The sequence below is a fragment of the Triticum urartu genome, chromosome 2A, assembly GCF_056163025.1.
Source record: "Triticum urartu cultivar PI428250 chromosome 2A, HENAU_Tu73, whole genome shotgun sequence".
Classification (NCBI taxonomy): Eukaryota; Viridiplantae; Streptophyta; class Magnoliopsida; order Poales; family Poaceae; genus Triticum; species Triticum urartu.
Genome location: NC_141874.1, coordinates 745,417,621 through 745,436,700, shown reverse-complemented (window position 1 = coordinate 745,436,700; position 19,080 = coordinate 745,417,621). Strand labels below are relative to the sequence as shown.

The window sequence follows — 19,080 nt, the reverse complement described above, 5'->3', positions numbered from 1 at the left end:
TCCCAAATAGGATAATTCGCTTTTTGGTACAAAGTTCAGCAAGAGCCTTCCGAATATCGCTATTTGGAAGGCCTTTGCTGAATTCATACCAAAAGGTGGATTATTCTATCCGGGACTCCATTCCAGAACAACTTTGCAGAACTTCGTACCAACATGCCCTGATTACTTCCGGCTAATGATGAAGGCATGGATTTCTTCAATACTTTGACACTAGGAAACCTCTTAACGACCCTCGACCCTCTACCCTAGTTCCCGACCCTCGACCCCTCGAAGAGGAGAAATAAATAAGAAGAAGAAAAAAGAAGAAAAAGAAGAGGAGAAGGAAGAAAAGAATAGTGGAGAAGAAGAGAAAATAGATATTCCTTTCTTCCTTCTCCTCTCCTTTCTTCTCCACTATTCCTTTCTTCCTTCTCCTCTTCTTTTTCTTCTTTTTTCTTCTTCTTATTTATTTCTCCTCTTCTTTTCCTCTCCTCTTCTTCTTTCTTTCCTCTTCTTATTTTCTTCTTTCCTATCCTTCTTTTTCTAAAATTGTAATTTTTGCATATATAAAACTTTTCTAAAATTGTAACTTTCTATATAAAACTTTCCTATCGGGAGGGGGAGAAGATCGAAGAAAAAAAAGAAGAAAAAAAGAGGAGAAGAAGAAAGGAATAGAGGAGGAGAAGAAAAAATAGAATTTTTTTTCTATTTTTTCTTCTCCTCTTCTATTCCTTTCCTCTTCTCCTCTTCCTTTTCTTCCTCTCCTCGTCTTCTCCTTCATCTTCTCCTTCTTTCTCTACTTATTTTCCTTTTCCTTATTTTACTTTTCCTCTCCACTAACATAAAATGCACTAACCTAAAATGCAACAAACATAAAATGCACTAAAGAGGCTCAACTAACCTAAAATCAGTGATAAAATGCACTAACCTAAAATCGATATCTACTAACAACTTAAAAAATTAATACATATATGAAAAAATGCATATATGAAAAAAACATCATCATACCATCAACAGAAAAAAACATCATCATATCATCAATAGAAAAAAAAACATCATCATATCATCAACATCATCAACCTAAAGGGCCGGCACCGGCGCGGGGCGACGACGGGGCGGGGCGGCGACGGGCTCGGGGCGGCGACGGGATCGGGGCGGCGACGGGGCGGGGCGACGGCAGCGGGCTCGGGGCGGCGACGGGGCGGGGCGACGGCGGCGGGTGCGGGGCTACGACGGGCTCGGGGCGACGGCGCGGGGCGACGACGTACGGGCTCGGGGCGGCGACGGGGCAGGGCGGGGCGGGGCGACGACGGGCCGGGGCGGGGCGACGACGGCGGGCGCGGGGCGGCGGCGACGACGACGAACGGCCTGGGGGCGTCGGGGCGAATGGGAGGCGGTTGGCCAAAATTTCACAAGTGTTGGCTTATATAGCCAGAGCAATGGTCCCGGTTCGTGCTACGACCCAGGACTAATGCTCCCTTTAGTCCTGGTTGGTGCGACGAACCGGGACCAAAGGCCAATTTTCAGCAGCCGAAAGGGCGGGAAGCGAAGGCCATTGGTCCCGGTTGGTGGCACCAACCGGGACTAAAGGGGGGCAATGGTCACGGTTGGTGCCACGAACCGTGACCAATGCCCCCTTTAGTCCCGGTTGGTGCCACCAACCGGGACCAATGGCCTTGTGCTGCCCCGCGCCCAAAAGTTTAGTCCCACATCGCTAGCTGAAGGGCGCCGGCACTGGTTTATAAGCGCTGGTGTGCCTCCCCATTCGAGCTCCTCTCTAATGCAGGCTTTCGGGCCTAAACTTGCTACTGCCTGTGGGCCTATTGGGCCTTCTGCGGGCCTGAATCCTGGCCCATGTAGGGTTTCTAGTCGTATTCAGGCCGTGGAGGCCCAGTAGGAGGCATTTTTTTTTCTATTTTTTATTTATACTTACAACTAAATACTTATAGTTTTTTAGTGATTTCTTTTTGATTTTAGGTCACAAAAATTATAAACTTTCTGTTAGTGCCATTAGTTTTAAATTTTGAATAGTTTAAATTTGAATTTTTAAAAATTTGTGTGAATCACTAGTTTATGAATAACTTTACTATAAAAATAGAATTTTTTTTCTATTTATTTTTTATTTCTACTTACAACTAAATACTTACAGTTTTTTAGTGATTTCTTTTTTGCTTTTAGGTCACAAAAATTATAAACTTTCTGTTAGTGCCATTATTTTTAAATTTTGAATAGTTTAAATTTGAATTTTTAAAAATTTGTGTGAATCACTAGTTTATGAATAACTTTACTATAAAAATAGAATTTTTTTTCTATTTATTTTTTATTTATACTTATAACTAAATACTTATAGTTCTTTAGTGATTTATTTTTGATTTTAGGTCACAAAAATTATAAACTTTCTGTTAGTGCCATTAGTTTTAAATTTTGAATACTTTAAATTTGAATTTTTAAAAATTTGTGTGAATCACTAGTTTATGAATAACTTACTATAAAAATAGAATTTTTTTCTTCTTTGCTATTTATTTTTTATTTATACTTACAATTAAATACTTATAGTTTGATTTTAGGTCACAAAAATTATATTCTTTTTGCTATTGAAGAATATTATAGTTTTATTTTAGTTGATCATAACATAATATTTTAATTGATTGTTTTTATTTTCATAAAAGTTTTGTAGTTCATTCTGTTTGCTATTAATTCATTCTTTGAGCTAAATGACTCTGAAATTGGAAAGCATTTCAAAATGAACTCTGAAAAGGTTGAAAGTTGGCATGGTATCATCATTTCACCCACATAGCATGTTCCAAAAAGTAGAGAGGGTTACGACAAAAACTTGATGCACTTCGTGTACAAAATGGACAATCACTTTCGAAGTATCAAAGTTTCGAACCATAAGACATGAAAGCATTTTAAATGAACTCTGAAAAATTTGAAAGTTGGGATGGTATCATAATTTCACCCACATAGCATGTGCATGTACAAAACGGACAATGGTAGCATGTTCGTCTGTTACAAATTTGGCATGGTATCATCATAATAGTTGCGGGAGAAAGTCTTCACTTTTTCTTCGCTTGTGTCATTTGCTTATTGCGCCGTAACCATGGATAATCTTCATTTTTTATCAGGATGCTTGGGTCAGCCTTGACATTGAAGGGAGGAATTTCATGAAACTTTTCATAATCTTCAGACATGTCTGTCTTGCCGTCCACTCCCAGGATGTCCCTTTTTCCTGAAAGAACTATGTGGCGCTTTGGCTCATCGTATGATGTATTCGCTTCCTTATCTTTTCTTTTTCTCGGTTTGGTAGACATGCCCTTCACATAGATAACCTGTGCCACATCATTGGCTAGGACGAACGGTTCGTCAGTGTACCCAAGATTTTTCAGATCCACTGTTGTCATTCCGTACTGTGGGTCTACCTGTACCCCGCCGCCTAACAGATTGACCCATTTGCACTTAAACAAAGAGACCTTAAAATCAGGTCCGTAGTCAAGTTCCCATATGTCCACTATGTAACCATAATATGTGTCCTTTCCGCTCTCGGTTGTTGCATCAAAGCGGACGCCGCTGTTTTGGTTGGTGCTCTTTTGATCTTGGGCGATCGTGTAAAATGTATTCCCATTTATCTCGTATCCTTTGTAAGTCAATACAGTCAAAGATGGTGCCCTGGACAACAAGTACAACTCATCACAAACAGTGTTGTCACCTCTGAGACGTGTTTCCAACCAACTGCTGAAAGTCCTGATGTGTTCACATGTAATCCAGTCGTCGCATTGCTCCGGGTGTTTGGAGCGCAGACTGTTCTTGTGTTCATCGACATACGGGGTCACCAAGGTAGAGTTCTGTAGAACTGTGTAGTGTGCTTGAGACCAAGAATATCCGTCCCTGCATATTATTGAGTCTCTTCCAAGAGTGCCTTTTCCAGTCAATCTCCCCTCATACTGCGATTTAGGGAGACCTATCTTGTTAAGGCCAGGAATGAAGTCAACACAAAACCCGATAACATCCTCTGTTTGATGGCCCATGGAGATGCTTCCTTCTGGCCTAGCGCGGTTACAGACATATTTCTTTAGGACTCCCATGAACCTCTCAAAGGGGAACATATTGTGTAGAAATATGGGCCCCAGGATGACAATCTCGTCGACTAGATGAACTAGGACGTGTGTCATGATATTGAAGAAGGATGGTGGGAACACCAGCTCGAAACTGACAAGACATTGCGCCACATCACTCCTTAGCCTTGGTACGATTTCTGGATCGATCACCTTCTGAGAGATTGCATTGAGGAATGCACATAGCTTCACAATGGCTAATCGGGCGTTTTCCGGTAGAAGCCCCCTCAATGCAACCGGAAGCAGTTGCGTCATAATCACGTGGCAGTCATGAGACTTTAGGTTCTAAAACTTTTTCTCTGGCATATTTATTATTCCCTTTATATTCGATGAGAAGCCAGTCGTGACCTTCATACTGAGCAGGCATTCAAAGAAGATTTCTTTCTCTTCTTTCGTAAGAGCGTAGCTGGCAGGACCTTTATACTGCTTCGGAGGCATGCCGTCTTTTTCGTGCAAACGTTGCAGGTCCTCTCGTGCCTCAGGTGTATCTTTTGTCTTCCCATACACGCCCAAGAAGCCTAGCAGGTTCACGCAAAGGTTCTTCGTCACGTGCACCACGTCGATTGAGGAGCGGACCTCTAGGTCTTTCCAGTAGGGTAGGTCCCAAAATATAGATTTCTTCTTCCACATGGGTGCGTGTCCCTCAGCGTCATTCGGAACAGCTAGTCCACCGGGACCCTTTCCAAAGATTACGTAGTGTAAATCATTGACCATAGCAAGCACGTGATCACCGGTGCGCATGGAGGGCTTCTTCCGGTGATCTGCCTCGCCTTTGAAATGCTTGCCTTTCTTTCGACATTGATGGTTGGTCGGAAGAAATCGACGATGGCCCAGGTACACATTCTTCCTGCATTTGTCCAGGTATATACTTTCAGTGTCATCTAAACAGTGCGTGCATGCGTGGTATCCTTTGTTTGTCTGTCCTGAAAGGTTACTGAGAGTGGGCCAATCGTTGATGGTCACGAACAGCAACGCCTTAAGGTTAAATTCCTCCTGTCTGTGCTCATCCCACGTACGTACACCGTTTCCATTCCACAGCTGTAAAAGTTCTTCAACTAATGGCCTTAGGTACACATCAATTTCGTTTCCGGGTTGCTTAGGGCCTTGGATGAGAACTGGCATCATAATGAACTTCCGCTTCATGCACATCCAAGGAGGAAGGTTATACATACATAGAGTCACGGGCCAGGTGCTGTGATTGCTGCTCTGCTCCCCGAAAGGAGAAAGCTTAAGTAGTGTGGCTCGGGCATTCCATCGAACACCTCATGTGCATAGGAGGTGAGCTAGAGCACCACAAAGCCCTCTCCCCCTTGGCTAGAAAAAACAGAGCACTGTGCTCTGCTCTTGCGCGAGGGGGTATATATAGGCACCTCATTGGTCCCGGTTGATGACATGAACCGGGACTAAAGGGAAGCCTTTGGTCCTGGTTCAAGCCACCAACCGGGACCAATGGTGGTGGGCCAGGAGCGAGGCCCATTGGTCCCGGTTCGTCCCACCAACCGGGACCAAAAGGTCCAGACGAACCAGGACCAATGGCCCACGTGGCCCGGCCGGCCCCCTGGGCTCACGAACCGGGACCAATGCCCACATTGGTCCCGGTTCTAAACTGAACCGGGACTAATGGGCTGAGCCGGCTTGGACCATAGCCCTGTTTTCTACTAGTGGTGGCAGGTTTAGCTGTTCTTTTATGCTGTTACTCTTGACCAGCTTCAGAGTAGTTGCACCCGATCTACTGTATGTCATAGGACATGGCAGCGAGTACGCCGTTGTCTAACGAAATAGTCACCGTGGAAGGAAAGAAATGTGCTTCAGTGTACCAACTGGAATCTATATATTCCTGAAAGATGCTATAACCATCGTAATTCGTAGTCATTTGTGTGCTCTAGTTATATTATTAAATCATTATGTGTGGTTGCAAGCTCTCTTTACATTGATTAATCTTCTTACTAGAAATGCTTAGTCCACGGGCTTACAGCAGGTAGCGATAGGTGCCATTTGCGGGGTTGCAACAACCAACAAGGTATGCTGCACAGGAAAGCTGCAGCTTCAGCTTCAGCTCCAGCGTTTCTATTGATCCTCTCACCTGCATTCACCCCATTCCAACAAGCCTAAATAAGTTTCTGCTGATATTTCGTGCCGTTTGTACGTCGACAGTGACTGGCAAAATAACATGATGCCTGCATTTGTTTAAACCTTTATGTTTCCCGAGTGTGAATAACATAGGGCTTACACATGCATCTGAGAAAATACATACTACCAAAGGAGAGTACCATAACATGATGATCACACAGAAACAGTTCAACAGCCTAGAGATATTATACGACCCAAAAAATGGCTAAAAGGACAGAGCTGGACATCTTTGAATTATTCAGACAACTGTGACTCTTGGCAGTCTTCAGGGTTGTGCGACCATTGTCATGATTATTTGCACTTTATGATTTTCTTTTCATGATTACCATGGCAGCAAGTATGTCGTTGTTCAATGGTCAGTCTGGAAAGAAACTGGCATCAAAATACTAACTGGAATTCATTTATTTCCTGATAGATGTGCCTGAAAATTACAGATCCCCTTTATAACCTCTTTTGGTTCCATTAAACCACCTGAAGATAAACATGATACTTACAACAGGCACAAGTTTACATCTCAGAAAATAAACATGATCATGCAGATACAGTTCAACAGCTTTATACTTAACACTTCAACAACGCTAGCCACTTTAACAGCTTTATACCAAACAATACCCACACAATCTGCGTTCACATGACACTAACAAAGAGGGACCAAGCAACTGCGACTTGAATCTTCTCGTCTATGCCGGAGGTGAGGGCGATGACTATTCCTCGGTGGTTCTCTGGCCATGACCCCTCGGCGACCTTAAAGCTGATTGTGGCCTCGACAACTAATTTTAGAAAAAGTGACGAAGAAACCGTACTGCATATTGGGGAATCAGCTGACCAAAAGTTAGATTTTATGATGATGATGTTTTGTAAAGCCAGAAAGCCAGATGCCATTGTCAATGACAAGGACATTATGCACAACTAACCAGCTTAGTGAGCTTATTTCTCCTCTTTTATAATCTTTCATACCATCACAAAAAAAACGAGTTAGAAGATGGTACCTCTTCGCGACCACACCGAACTAACGTTCTCCATGCATGGAACATGAAGATCAGCATGCATTGATCTATGAAAGAGACAGCCTAGCATGGGCGGCAGGAGCCACTCAGGCTAGCCAAGGAGACTGCCCATGAAACCACACCCCAAGGCCAATTAAGCCTTGAGGGAGGAACAAGACACAGGCAAGTCATCCTTGGCTATCAGAGATAAGGCCCTTGCAGCCATGTAAGGCTTGCTCTCCGCAGATGCATTAGCATTACTGAACCTCGGTCTCTTCAGTTCTTGGCTTGCAGTATTTCTTCCATCTAGCATCTTTTTATATACGCACGTCCTAGCTAGAGAACAAGATCTAATCGTGTTCGGTGCATGTAGGCCTATGCCAGAGCATCTTATCATAACCGCCTTTTGGGCCAGCAGAATATATTGTAGGCATCAACTTATATGAAATGTCAAATATCATGATATAGAACTTTATGTTGCATTTTGACTTATATGATTTTCCTTGGGATTTGTGAGGTGGGAGCATATTGACTCCTTTGAAAGCGGTTCCTGATATGATGCTCAAATCTGCTTAAAGCTATCCAGCATGATCAATCCCATATCTTTGCAAAAAGGACACGAAAAGTTGAATTGCTTATCTGATAATACCACATTATATCACTATAGTGGTCAAACAGGGGGACACACTACTCTTTACACAGCATGGAGCGATAATTTCGTCTTTAGATGATTAAAAAGTATTGAATCACTTACTGGGTTTTGGTTGTAGGCGTCACAGAAGCAAGAGATTTTGCTTTTTCAGCTCACTATTTTGTCTTTTCACTCTTTTTTAATTAGGTGTGGTAGAGGGGGGGATGTAAGAGCTTAATGGGTTTTAACTCTTATGGAAACATGGGATATGAGCAAAATTGCTGGGTAAAAAACGCCCAGAGCCTAGTGATTCCACTGTTTGATAGGTGAGGACATGCAATAATATTATGTGCAGGCCAAATGGAGCTCAGCTTCACACTAAAGCAACCAGACCAACATGTATCTGGATTGGTAATCACATTTTTCTGCTTATAGAACACCAGATCCAAATATGATGAGTTCACTATATTCGGCCTCATTTTTTAACATGTACTAGTACTGTTGTATTAGTAGGAGATAGATATTTTTCAAGGATACGTCAAGCAGATCGTATCGAAATCATAGATAGAAGATGCCAAGATGACGAGTTTTTACAACGTTACAACAACCAAACCCACGGCTTCACGAGCCCGAGACCGCATGCTGACTAGTCGCTATCGCTCACCCTATCTATCCTGACTGGGAGCGATCTTGCCTCCCGCAACAGGGCCGCAGCCCTCCAGTTTTGTCCCTCCGCTTCGATCTGTCGCAGAACCACATTCACGGAAGGTGAAGCTCCGTTAAATACGATGGCATTCCTGTGTTCCCACAATGTCCAAGCCACTAGGGTGATCACCGTCCATGATTCTTTTCTTTTGTTCTTCTGAATGTTGAGGGAGGTCCACCATCCCACGAGTTCAGCCTCCGGCTCCGGTGTCCAGTGAGGCTTTCCCCAGTTATCCATGATGACGGCCCAAACATGCCGAGCGAGAACACATCCAAGGAGCAGGTGATCAATCGTTTCTGGCTCCTGGTCGCAGAACGGGCACGCCGCTGGGTGTGGCAGTAGCCGTCTCTGTAATCTGTCCGACGTCCAACATCTTCTCTTTGTCGGTAGCCAGGAGAAGAACTTGCAAGTTGCCGGTGCTCTGGACTTCCATATTTCCGTGGCTCCTGCCGCCTCAATCCTTGCGGCAAAGTGAGCACGATAGGCTGACCGGGCGGAGAACAGGCCATTTTCTTCCCATGTCCAGACAATCTTGTCATCGATCCCTTCCGCTAGTTCGACACTCCGTAGTCGATCAACCAATCTCAGAAACTCTTGTATGGCCTGGGCGTCCATGTTGGGTGACACGTCACGCCACCACTGCCCTGACATTGCTTCTCTCACTGTTCTGACCTTGGCTGCGCTCTTCTTGACGGCACTGAATAGGTTTGGCATGATATCGTGTATGCGTCCCTCCTGAATCCACCAATCCGTCCAGAACAGTACCATGGCTCCATCCCCCATGATGCACTTCGTGGCTGCTCTGTAAATGGCTAGCGAGTCCTATGAGACCTGGAGACAGAAATGAAAAGCAAAACACCATTTTGGTCTTCTTTATGCAATACATATATCAGCATAATATGATCTGTCGCACAGAAATTTCTTACTATGTTCTTTTCTTCAAATTTCCCGTTAATGGTAAAGGGTGTTGTAACCTGGCATCGACGTGTCAAAAGTTCTGGCTATCTAATTCGTTGACAACACATTGCTAGTGCACTCTCCCTTTTATCTCTGTATAAAATGCGTGCTTGGTGCGTGAATACGATCGAACTAGAATAAGGTGGCAGGTTTAGCTGTTCTTTTATGCTGTTACTCTTGACCAGCTTCAGAGTAGTTGCACCCGATCTACTGTATGTCATAGGACATGGCAGCGAGTACGCCGTTGTCTAACGAAATAGTCACCATGGAAGGAAAGAAATGTGCTTCAGTGTACCAACTGGAATCTATATATTCCTGAAAGATGCTGTAACCATCGTAATTCGTAGTCATTTGTGTGCTCTAGTTATATTATTAAATCATTATGTGTGGTTGCAAGATCTCTTTACATTGATTAATCTTCTTACTAGAAATGCTTAGTCCACGGGCTCACAGCAGGTAGCGATAGGTGCCATTTGCGGGGTTGCAACAACCAACAAGGTATGCTGCACAGGAAAGCTGCAGCTTCAGCTTCAGCTCCAGCGTTTCTATTGATCCTCTCACCTGCATTCACCCCATTCCAACAAGCCTAAATAAGTTTCTGCTGATATTTCGTGCCGTTTGTACGTCGACAGTGACTGGCAAAATAACATGATGCCTGCATTTGTTTAAACCTTTATGTTTCCCGAGTGTGAATAACATAGGGCTTACACATGCATCTGAGAAAATACATACTACCAAAGGAGAGTACCATAACATGATGATCACACAGAAACAGTTCAACAGCCTAGAGATATTATACGACCCAAAAAATGGCTAAAAGGACAGAGCTGGACATCTTTGAATTATTCAGACAACTGTGACTCTTGGCAGTCTTCAGGGTTGTGCGACCATTGTCATGATTATTTGCACTTTATGATTTTCTTTTCATGATTACCACGGCAGCAAGTATGCCGTTGTTCAATGGTCAGTCTGGAAAGAAACTTGCATCAAAATACTAACTGGAATTCATTTATTTCCTGATAGATGTGCCTGAAAATTATAGATCCCCTTTATAACCTCTTTTGGTTCCATTAAACCACCTGAAGATAAACATGATACTTACAACAGGCACAAGTTTACATCTCAGAAAATAAACATGATCATGCAGATACAGTTCAACAGCTTTATACTTAACACTTCAACAACGCTAGCCACTTTAACAGCTTTATACCAAACAATACCCACACAATCTGCGTTCACATGACAATAACAAAGAGGGACCAAGCAACGGCGACTTGAATCTTCTCGTCTATGCCGGAGGTGAGGGCGATGACTATTCCTCGGTGGTTCTCCGGCCACGACCCCTCGGCGACCTTAAAGCTGATTGTGGCCTCGACAACTAATTTTAGAAAAAGTGACGAAGAAACCGTACTGCATATTGGGGAATCAGCTGACCAAAAGTTAGATTTTATGATGATGATGTTTTGTAAAGCCAGAAAGCCAGATGCCATTGTCAATGACAAGGACATTATGCACAACTAACCAGCTTAGTGAGCTTATTTCTCCTCTTTTATAATCTTTCATACCATCACAAAAAAACGAGTTAGAAGATGGTACCTCTTCGCGACCACACCGAACTAACGTTCTCCATGCATGGAACATGAAGATCAGCATGCATTGATCTATGAAAGAGACAGCCTAGCATGGGCGGCAGGAGCCACTCAGGCTAGCCAAGAAGACTGCCCATGAAACCACACCCCAAGGCCAAGCTGCCTTGAGGGAGGAACAAGACACAGGCAAGTCATTCTTGGCTATCAGAGATAAGGCCCTTGCAGCCATGTAAGGCTTGCTCTCTGCTAATGCATTACCACTACTCAACTTAGGTCTCTTCAGTTCTTGGTTTGTAGTATTTCTTCCATCTAGCACCTATTTATATAAACACGTCCTAGCTAGAGAACATGATCTAATCGTGTTCGGTGCATGTAGGCCTATGCCAGAGCATCTTATCATAACCGCCTTTTGGGCCAGCAGAATATATTGTAGGCGTCAACTTATATGAAATGTCAAATATCATGATATAGAACTTTATGTTGCATTTTGACTTATATGATTTTCCTTGGGATTTGTGAGGTGGGAGCATATTGACTCCTCTGAAAGCGGTTCCTGATATGATGCTCAAATCTGCTTAAAGCTATCCAACATGATCAATCCCATATCTTTGCTAAAAGGACATGAAAAGTTGAATTGCTTATCTGATAATACCACATTATATCACTATATTGGTCAAACAGGGGGACACACTACTCTTTACACAACATGGAGCGATAATTTCGTCTTTAGATGATTAAAAAAGTATTGAATCACTTACTGGGTTTTGGTTGTAGGCGTCACAGAAGCAAGAGATTTTGCTTTTTCAGCTCACTATTTTGTCTTTTCACTCTTTTTTAATTAGGTGTGGTAGAGGGGGGATGTAAGAGCTTAATGGGTTTTAACTCTTATGGAAACATGGGATATGAGCAAAATTGCTGGGTAAAAAACGCCCAGAGCCTAGTGATTCCACTGTTTAATAGGTGAGGACATGCAATAATATTATGTGCAGGCCAAATGGAGCTCAGCTTCACACTAAAGCAACCAGACCAACATGTATATGGATTGGTAATCACATTTTTCTGCTTATAGAACACCAGATCCAAATATGATGAGTTCACTCTATTCGGCCTCATTTTTTAACATGTACTAGTACTGTTGTATTAGTAGGAGATAGATATTTTTCAAGGATACGTCAAGCAGATCGTATCGAAATCATAGATAGAAGATGCCAAGATGGCGAGTTTTTACAACGTTACAACAACCAAACCCACGGCTTCACGAGCCCGAGACCGCATGCTGACTAGTCGCTATCGCTCACCCTATCTATCCTGACTGGGAGCGATCTTGCCTCCCGCAACAGGGCCGCAGCCCTCCAGTTTTGTCCCTCCGCTTCGATCTGTCGCAGAACCACATTCACGGAAGGTGAAGCTCCGTTAAATACGATGGCATTCCTGTGTTCCCACAATGTCCAAGCCACTAGGGTGATCACCGTCCATGATTCTTTTCTTTTGTTCTTCTGAATGTTGAGGGAGGTCCACCATCCCACGAGTTCAGCCTCCGGCTCCGGTGTCCAGTGAGGCTTTCCCCAGTTATCCATGATGACGGCCCAAACATGCCGAGCGAGAACACATCCAAGGAGCAGGTGATCAATCGTTTCTGGCTCTTGGTCGCAGAACGGGCACGCCGCTGGGTGTGGCAGTAGCCGTCTCTGTAATCTGTCCGACGTCCAGCATCTTCTCTTTGTCGGTAGCCAGGAGAAGAACTTGCAAGTTGCCGGTGCTCTGGACTTCCATATTTCCGTGGCTCCTGCCGCCTCAATCCTTGCGGCAAAGTGAGCACGATAGGCTGACCGGGCGGAGAACAGGCCATTTTCTTCCCATGTCCAGACAATCTTGTCATCGATCCCTTCCGCTAGTTCGACACTCCGTAGTCGATCAACCAATCTCAGAAACTCTTGTATGGCCTGGGCGTCCATGTTGGGTGACGTGTCACGCCACCACTGCCCTGACATTGCTTCTCTCACTGTTCTGACCTTGGCTGCGCTCTTCTTGACGGCACTGAATAGGTTTGGCATGATATCGTGTATGCGTCCCTCCTGAATCCACCAATCCGTCCAGAACAGTACCATGGCTCCATCCCCCATGATGCACTTCGTGGCTGCTCTGTAAATGGCTAGCGAGTCCGATGAGACCTGGAGACAGAAATGAAAAGCAAAACACCATTTTGGTCTTCTTTATGCAATACATATATCAGCATAATATGATCTGTCGCACAGAAATTTCTTACTATGTTCTTTTCTTCAAATTTCCCGTTAATGGTAAAGGGTGTTGTAACCTGGCATCGACGTGTCAAAAGTTCTGGCTATCTAATTCGTTGACAACACATTGCTAGTGCACTCTCCCTTTTATCTCTGTATAAAATGCGTGCTTGGTGCGTGAATACGATCGAACTAGAATAAGGTGGCAGGTTTAGCTGTTCTTTTATGCTGTTACTCTTGACCAGCTTCAGAGTAGTTGCACCCAATCTACTGTATGTCATAGGACATGGCAGCGAGTACGCCGTTGTCTAACGAAATAGTCACCGTGGAAGGAAAGAAATGTGCTTCAGTGTACCAACTGGAATCTATATATTCCTGAAAGATGCTGTAACCATCGTAATTCGTAGTCATTTGTGTGCTCTAGTTATATTATTAAATCATTATGTGTGGTTGCAAGCTCTCTTTACATTGATTAATCTTCTTACTAGAAATGCTTAGTCCACGGGCTTACAGCAGGTAGCGATAGGTGCCATTTGCGGGGTTGCAACAACCAACAAGGTATGCTGCACAGGAAAGCTGCAGCTTCAGCTTCAGCTCCAGCGTTTCTATTGATCCTCTCACCTGCATTCACCCCATTCCAACAAGCCTAAATAAGTTTCTGCTGATATTTCGTGCCGTTTGTACGTCGACAGTGACTGGCAAAATAACATGATGCCTGCATTTGTTTAAACCTTTATGTTTCCCGAGTGTGAATAACATAGGGCTTACACATGCATCTGAGAAAATACATACTACCAAAGGAGAGTACCATAACATGATGATCACACAGAAACAGTTCAACAGCCTAGAGATATTATACGACCCAAAAAATGGCTAAAAGGACAGAGCTGGACATCTTTGAATTATTCAGACAACTGTGACTCTTGGCAGTCTTCAGGGTTGTGCGACCATTGTCATGATTATTTGCACTTTATGATTTTCTTTTCATGATTACCACGGCAGCAAGTATGCCATTGTTCAATGGTCAGTCTGGAAAGAAACTGGCATCAAAATACTAACTGGAATTCATTTATTTCCTGATAGATGTGCCTGAAAATTACAAATCCCCTTTATAACCTCTTTTGGTTCCATTAAACCACCTGAAGATAAACATGATACTTACAACAGGCACAAGTTTACATCTCAGAAAATAAACATGATCATGCAGATACAGTTCAACAGCTTTATACTTAACACTTCAACAACGCTAGCCACTTTAACAGCTTTATACCAAACAATACCCACACAATCTGCGTTCACATGACAATAACAAAGAGGGACCAAGCAACGGCGACTTGAATCTTCTCGTCTATGCTGGAGGTGAGGGCGATGACTATTCCTCGGTGGTTCTCCGGCCATGACCCCTCGGCGACCTTAAAGCTGATTGTGGCCTCGACAACTAATTTTAGAAAAAGTGACGAAGAAACCGTACTGCATATTGGGGAATCAGCTGACCAAAAGTTAGATTTTATGATGATGATGTTTTGTAAAGCCAGAAAGCCATATGCCATTGTCAATGACAAGGACATTATGCACAACTAACCAGCTTAGTGAGCTTATTTCTCCTCTTTTATAATCTTTCATACCATCACAAAAAAAACGAGTTAGAAGATGGTACCTCTTCGCGACCACACCGAACTAACGTTCTCCATGCATGGAACATGAAGTTCAGCATGCATTGATCTATGAAAGAGACAGCCTAGCATGGGCGGCAGGAGCCACTCAGGCTAGCCAAGAAGACTGCCCATGAAACCACACCCCAAGGCCAAGCTGCCTTGAGGGAGGAACAAGACACAGGCAAGTCATTCTTGGCTATCAGAGATAAGGCCCTTGCAGCCATGTAAGGCTTGCTCTCTGCTAATGCATTACCACTACTCAACTTCGGTCTCTTCAGTTCTTGGTTTTTAGTATTTCTTCCATCCAGCATCTATTTATATACGCGCGTCCAAGAGAACAAGATCTAATCATGTTCGGTGCATGTAGGCATTTACCAGAGTATCTTATCATTACTCCCTTTTGGGCTAGCAGAATATATTCTACAGTAGATGTCTACTTATATGGAATGTCAAATATCATGATATACAACTTTATGTTGCATTTTGAATTATGTGATTTTTCCTTGGGATTTGCGAGACGAGAGCATCTTGACTCCTCTGAAAGCGATTAATGATATGATGCTCAAATCTGCTTAAAGCTAGCCAGCATGGTCGATCCCATATCTTTGCTAAAAGGACATGAAAAGTTGAATTGCTTATCTGATTTACGACATTATCAATACAGTGATCAGACAGAGGTAAGGCACTACTCTTTACACAGCATGGATCCATAATTTTGTCTTCAGATAAGCAAAAAGGATGGAAACATGGAATGATCAAGTACATATGACATAGATCAGTGTACTAAAGACAGAAGAGGCTAAATAATTTCTTAAGCATATACCTGTTGATATCAACAATCGGTGGACTTGCGTAAATGCTGGAATTAACTTCTGTCTGCCACCTCAGCTCCACGTGTATTGAACACTTGGTACTCAACAATGCATCTTCATGACTACAGATCAGAACTTGGATGCACAACGGATGGAACTTGATACAAACTACTGCAGCTTCAGCATTTTTTTGTTGTTGATCTCACCAGCATTTCCCCCAATTCCCACAAGCCTAAATAATGAAATGTTTAATCCATTTTTGTTTCCTGGGTGATATGGCAACAGTTTGGATGAACATAGAACATGATATACTTACAAACAGGCACAAGCTTACATCTCAGCAAATAAACGCTAACAAAGGTGAGCACCATGACATTAGCCGAGCGCCATAACATTAGCCGAGCACCATAACATGATCATACAGGAACAGTTCAACAGTTTCAAGGATGCTACCACTGAAAGTCTAACCAGAAAGAACTGGACAGCCTCGAAACACTTCGACAGCGGTCGAGCAACCACTACTCAACACAGTCTATGTTCAAACAACAATAACAAAGAGGGACCAACCAACGGTGACTTGAATCTTGCAGGAACCAAGGTCGCACTCGCCATGGCTCATGCCGGAGCACACCGGATTGAACACAGCTGTACCCCGCGCAAGAAAGTCGGACAGAGATGCGTCCACCGCAACCAACAGTTTCTCTCCCAAGTCCACGGAAACAACCCGCCTCGAGAGCTCGATTACACCATCCGTACCGATGGGAAGTTCTCTGTCTCGACAACGAAGCAGGGCAATCTTCTCGTCTACGCCTGAGGTAATGGCGACGACTATTCCTCGGTGGTTCTCCGGCCACGACCCCTCGACGACCTTCAAGCTGATCGTGGCCTCAACCGAGCGTGGCCGCAGCGCCACTTCGTACTCGATCATGCAGCGCTTGTGGTCGTAGCGTATGGAGAGCTTGCGTTCACAAGCAGACCCATCGTCGTAGTAGAAGGCACCGAAAGCCAGCATCTCATCTTCAGACTCTCCTTCGCCCTTTACTTTTAACTGGACTTCGAATGTAACCGGAGCAAGGTACACAATAGCACGGGATGGGCCCGTTAGCAGCAAGGATGGATCCTGCAATGCAACAAAACCATCACCATTGATTAATTAATCAACTGACAGACTTGTAGAAATATGTCTTGTTGTTTCCAAACAGGACATATACAACCAACAGATTCTATTAATCAAAGGTGGATCGAACTCTATTAATTGAAAGTTGATCCAAAGCGACTCTTATTTGTTCGATTGCTTAGTGGTTCGAGGTTGAAATTAGGTAAACATAAATGTTGGTCAGTGTGACACGCAACTATTCCATAAACGCATGGTGTTTCTGTAGACGAAAGCAACATGCTGTAATTACGGCCCGCTGGGAAACATAGTTAGATCATCACCCATAAAAAAGGAAGCACAAAGGAAGATACTAGGATTTTTAACAAGAATTCTATCTAGGACTCTGAATGTGACAAGGACAAAAATGAATGAGAAGTACATCTACAATTGCACAGTAGATTAGGAGCAAGTTATTGTTGACGAAGAAGGTGAAACAAACAGAGACAACTAGATAGATGGTACTCACGTCTTGTGTGAGGGTTTGGCAGTTATCCCTTGTGCGCCTGAAGAGATAGTTGCGATTCTGATCCATCGAGTCTCTGGTGGCAATGTGGCCATGGACACGCAGCGGCCACCTGAGACCATCTGTTGGGGCCCTGACCCTGATGGAGAAGATCTGCACGGTCTGTTCTGTGAATCGGTATTCTGGGGTAAGCGGTTTGAATGTGTAGCGCATGGGACCGATACTCGCTGCGAGAAGACAAATTAAGTTATTGCTAGATATCACAGTAAAAAGAAGAAGGCCAAATTTAAGTTATTCATAGATATTCCTACTCGATATACTACTCAGACAGCATACACGGCAAAGTAGCAACATACACCGGAAAGTAGATACTAATGGTTCATTCATGACATTTGCTGCGGTTGGGTTGGTATTGTATACAGAAGTAATCAGTTGTTGTAACCGGAACATATGGACAGTTGAATAAGAAGGAAAAGACCGATCAGCAATCAAGTTTCAGTGAGTATGATCCCAGCAATCGGATGACCTGACAGGTTGGATGAGCAATCCAGCTCCAGTCAATATGATCCTAGCATAGCAATATCCAATATGCAATGCAAAGGGTCTCTGATCAATGGGTTTGTCTGTTCTCTTCTCCCTGACCCAGCAAACAGATGAGCTGACTGTGGCGGGTTGGATGAGCAATTGAGTTCCAGTAAATATGGTCCTAGCATAGCATAGCATAGCAATATCCAATATTATGTAATGCAAAGTGTATCTGGTCAATGGGTTGGACTTGTGGTCGTGGCACCCAATCCAATCCAATCCAATCCAATCCAATCCAATCCAATCCAATCCAATCCAAATGTAACCAACAAAGCTGCTTTAGTATGGAATCGTAATCATTCTACTGAAAATAAGACATGGCAGACGCAGGGGAATCTGGATTTGAGGAAGAGAATCGATGAGATGTTTCTCCTTACTTTCGTCGTCGAAGGCGCCGTAACGGCCGGCCCAGCGCCTCTCCCAGATCCGACGGCTCCTGGTGATGGCGTCCTCCTCCCTGTGGCTGCACTCCTCCTCCGCCGGCGCCGAGCTCCGGGCCGGAGAAGCCGGCCGCTGTTTCTCGCCGCGGGGAGGCAGGGGCTTCATCCTCAGGGCCCGCTTCACCTTCACCCCTCCGCGGCGTGGCGGCCGTGCGTTTGCCTCGCCGCCGCCGACCGCCTCGCCTTCCCCGGTGGCGACCCCGCGAACTGGGCTTCCCGGCCCTGCCTCGCCGTCGCCTTCGATCCCCATCCCCACCTCCGCCGCGACGCCGCTCGGGTCCGACCCCACCAGTCCACCACCCTGCCAGGCTTCACACCCACGCTCAGCCTAATCACCCACGCGGGGACGAAGCAGAGTCGGAGAGGGTTTCTGGGCTGATCCTGGACCGCAGGATCTCCATCCAAAGGTGGAGCATGGCTGAAATCGGAAGAACACGAATCTAGTCGGGGCTTCTCCTGAGTTGAGACTTGAGAACATTTCATGCAAGCGAAATTGACTAAAAAAATTGATGCAAGCGAGAAACCATCAAAGCGTTTTTATAGTGTATTATATTTTTTTTAGAAAAGAAGGATGACCCCTGGCCTCTGCATCTGAGAGATGCATATGGCCACTTTATTGATTATTCTCGAGGACCTTACAAA

At 44.2% G+C, this 19,080-nt stretch overlaps 1 protein-coding gene and 2 long non-coding RNA genes across 3 annotated transcripts; all 3 read right to left on the bottom strand.

Annotated features, from left to right (window-relative positions):
* Positions 1 to 10,631: 10,631 nt before the first annotated feature.
* LOC147987604 (uncharacterized) lies at positions 10,632 to 11,367 on the bottom strand. Its single transcript, XR_015617689.1, has 2 exons — positions 11,098 to 11,367; positions 10,632 to 10,911 (listed from the first exon to the last, which is right to left on the bottom strand). It is a non-coding gene; the product is annotated as an uncharacterized LOC147987604 (long non-coding RNA).
* Positions 11,368 to 14,517: 3,150 nt separating this feature from the next.
* LOC147987603 (uncharacterized) lies at positions 14,518 to 15,287 on the bottom strand. Its single transcript, XR_015617690.1, has 2 exons — positions 14,985 to 15,287; positions 14,518 to 14,797 (listed from the first exon to the last, which is right to left on the bottom strand). It is a non-coding gene; the product is annotated as an uncharacterized LOC147987603 (long non-coding RNA).
* Positions 15,288 to 16,155: 868 nt separating this feature from the next.
* Positions 16,156 to 18,773, bottom strand: LOC147987602 (uncharacterized). Its single transcript, XM_087545400.1, has 3 exons — positions 18,376 to 18,773; positions 17,417 to 17,640; positions 16,156 to 16,914 (listed from the first exon to the last, which is right to left on the bottom strand). Exons 1-3 carry the CDS (start codon positions 18,686 to 18,688, stop codon positions 16,333 to 16,335), a joined length of 1,119 nt encoding a protein of 372 aa, XP_087401526.1. The 5' UTR covers positions 18,689 to 18,773; the 3' UTR covers positions 16,156 to 16,332.
* Positions 18,774 to 19,080: the final 307 nt, after the last annotated feature.

Bases quoted from the DNA above. Each gene is read 5' to 3' on its own strand.
- LOC147987602 (XM_087545400.1), bottom strand. From the start codon at position 18,688: ATGGGGATCGAAGGCGACGGCGAGGCAGGGCCGGGAAGCCCAGTTCGC. The intron at 17,641-18,375 runs GTAAGGAGAAAC...GTCTTCTCGCAG, and splicing joins CGGCGCCTTCGACGACGAAA to CGAGTATCGGTCCCATGCGC. The intron at 16,915-17,416 runs GTGAGTACCATC...GTTGCATTGCAG, and splicing joins GCCAAACCCTCACACAAGAC to GATCCATCCTTGCTGCTAAC.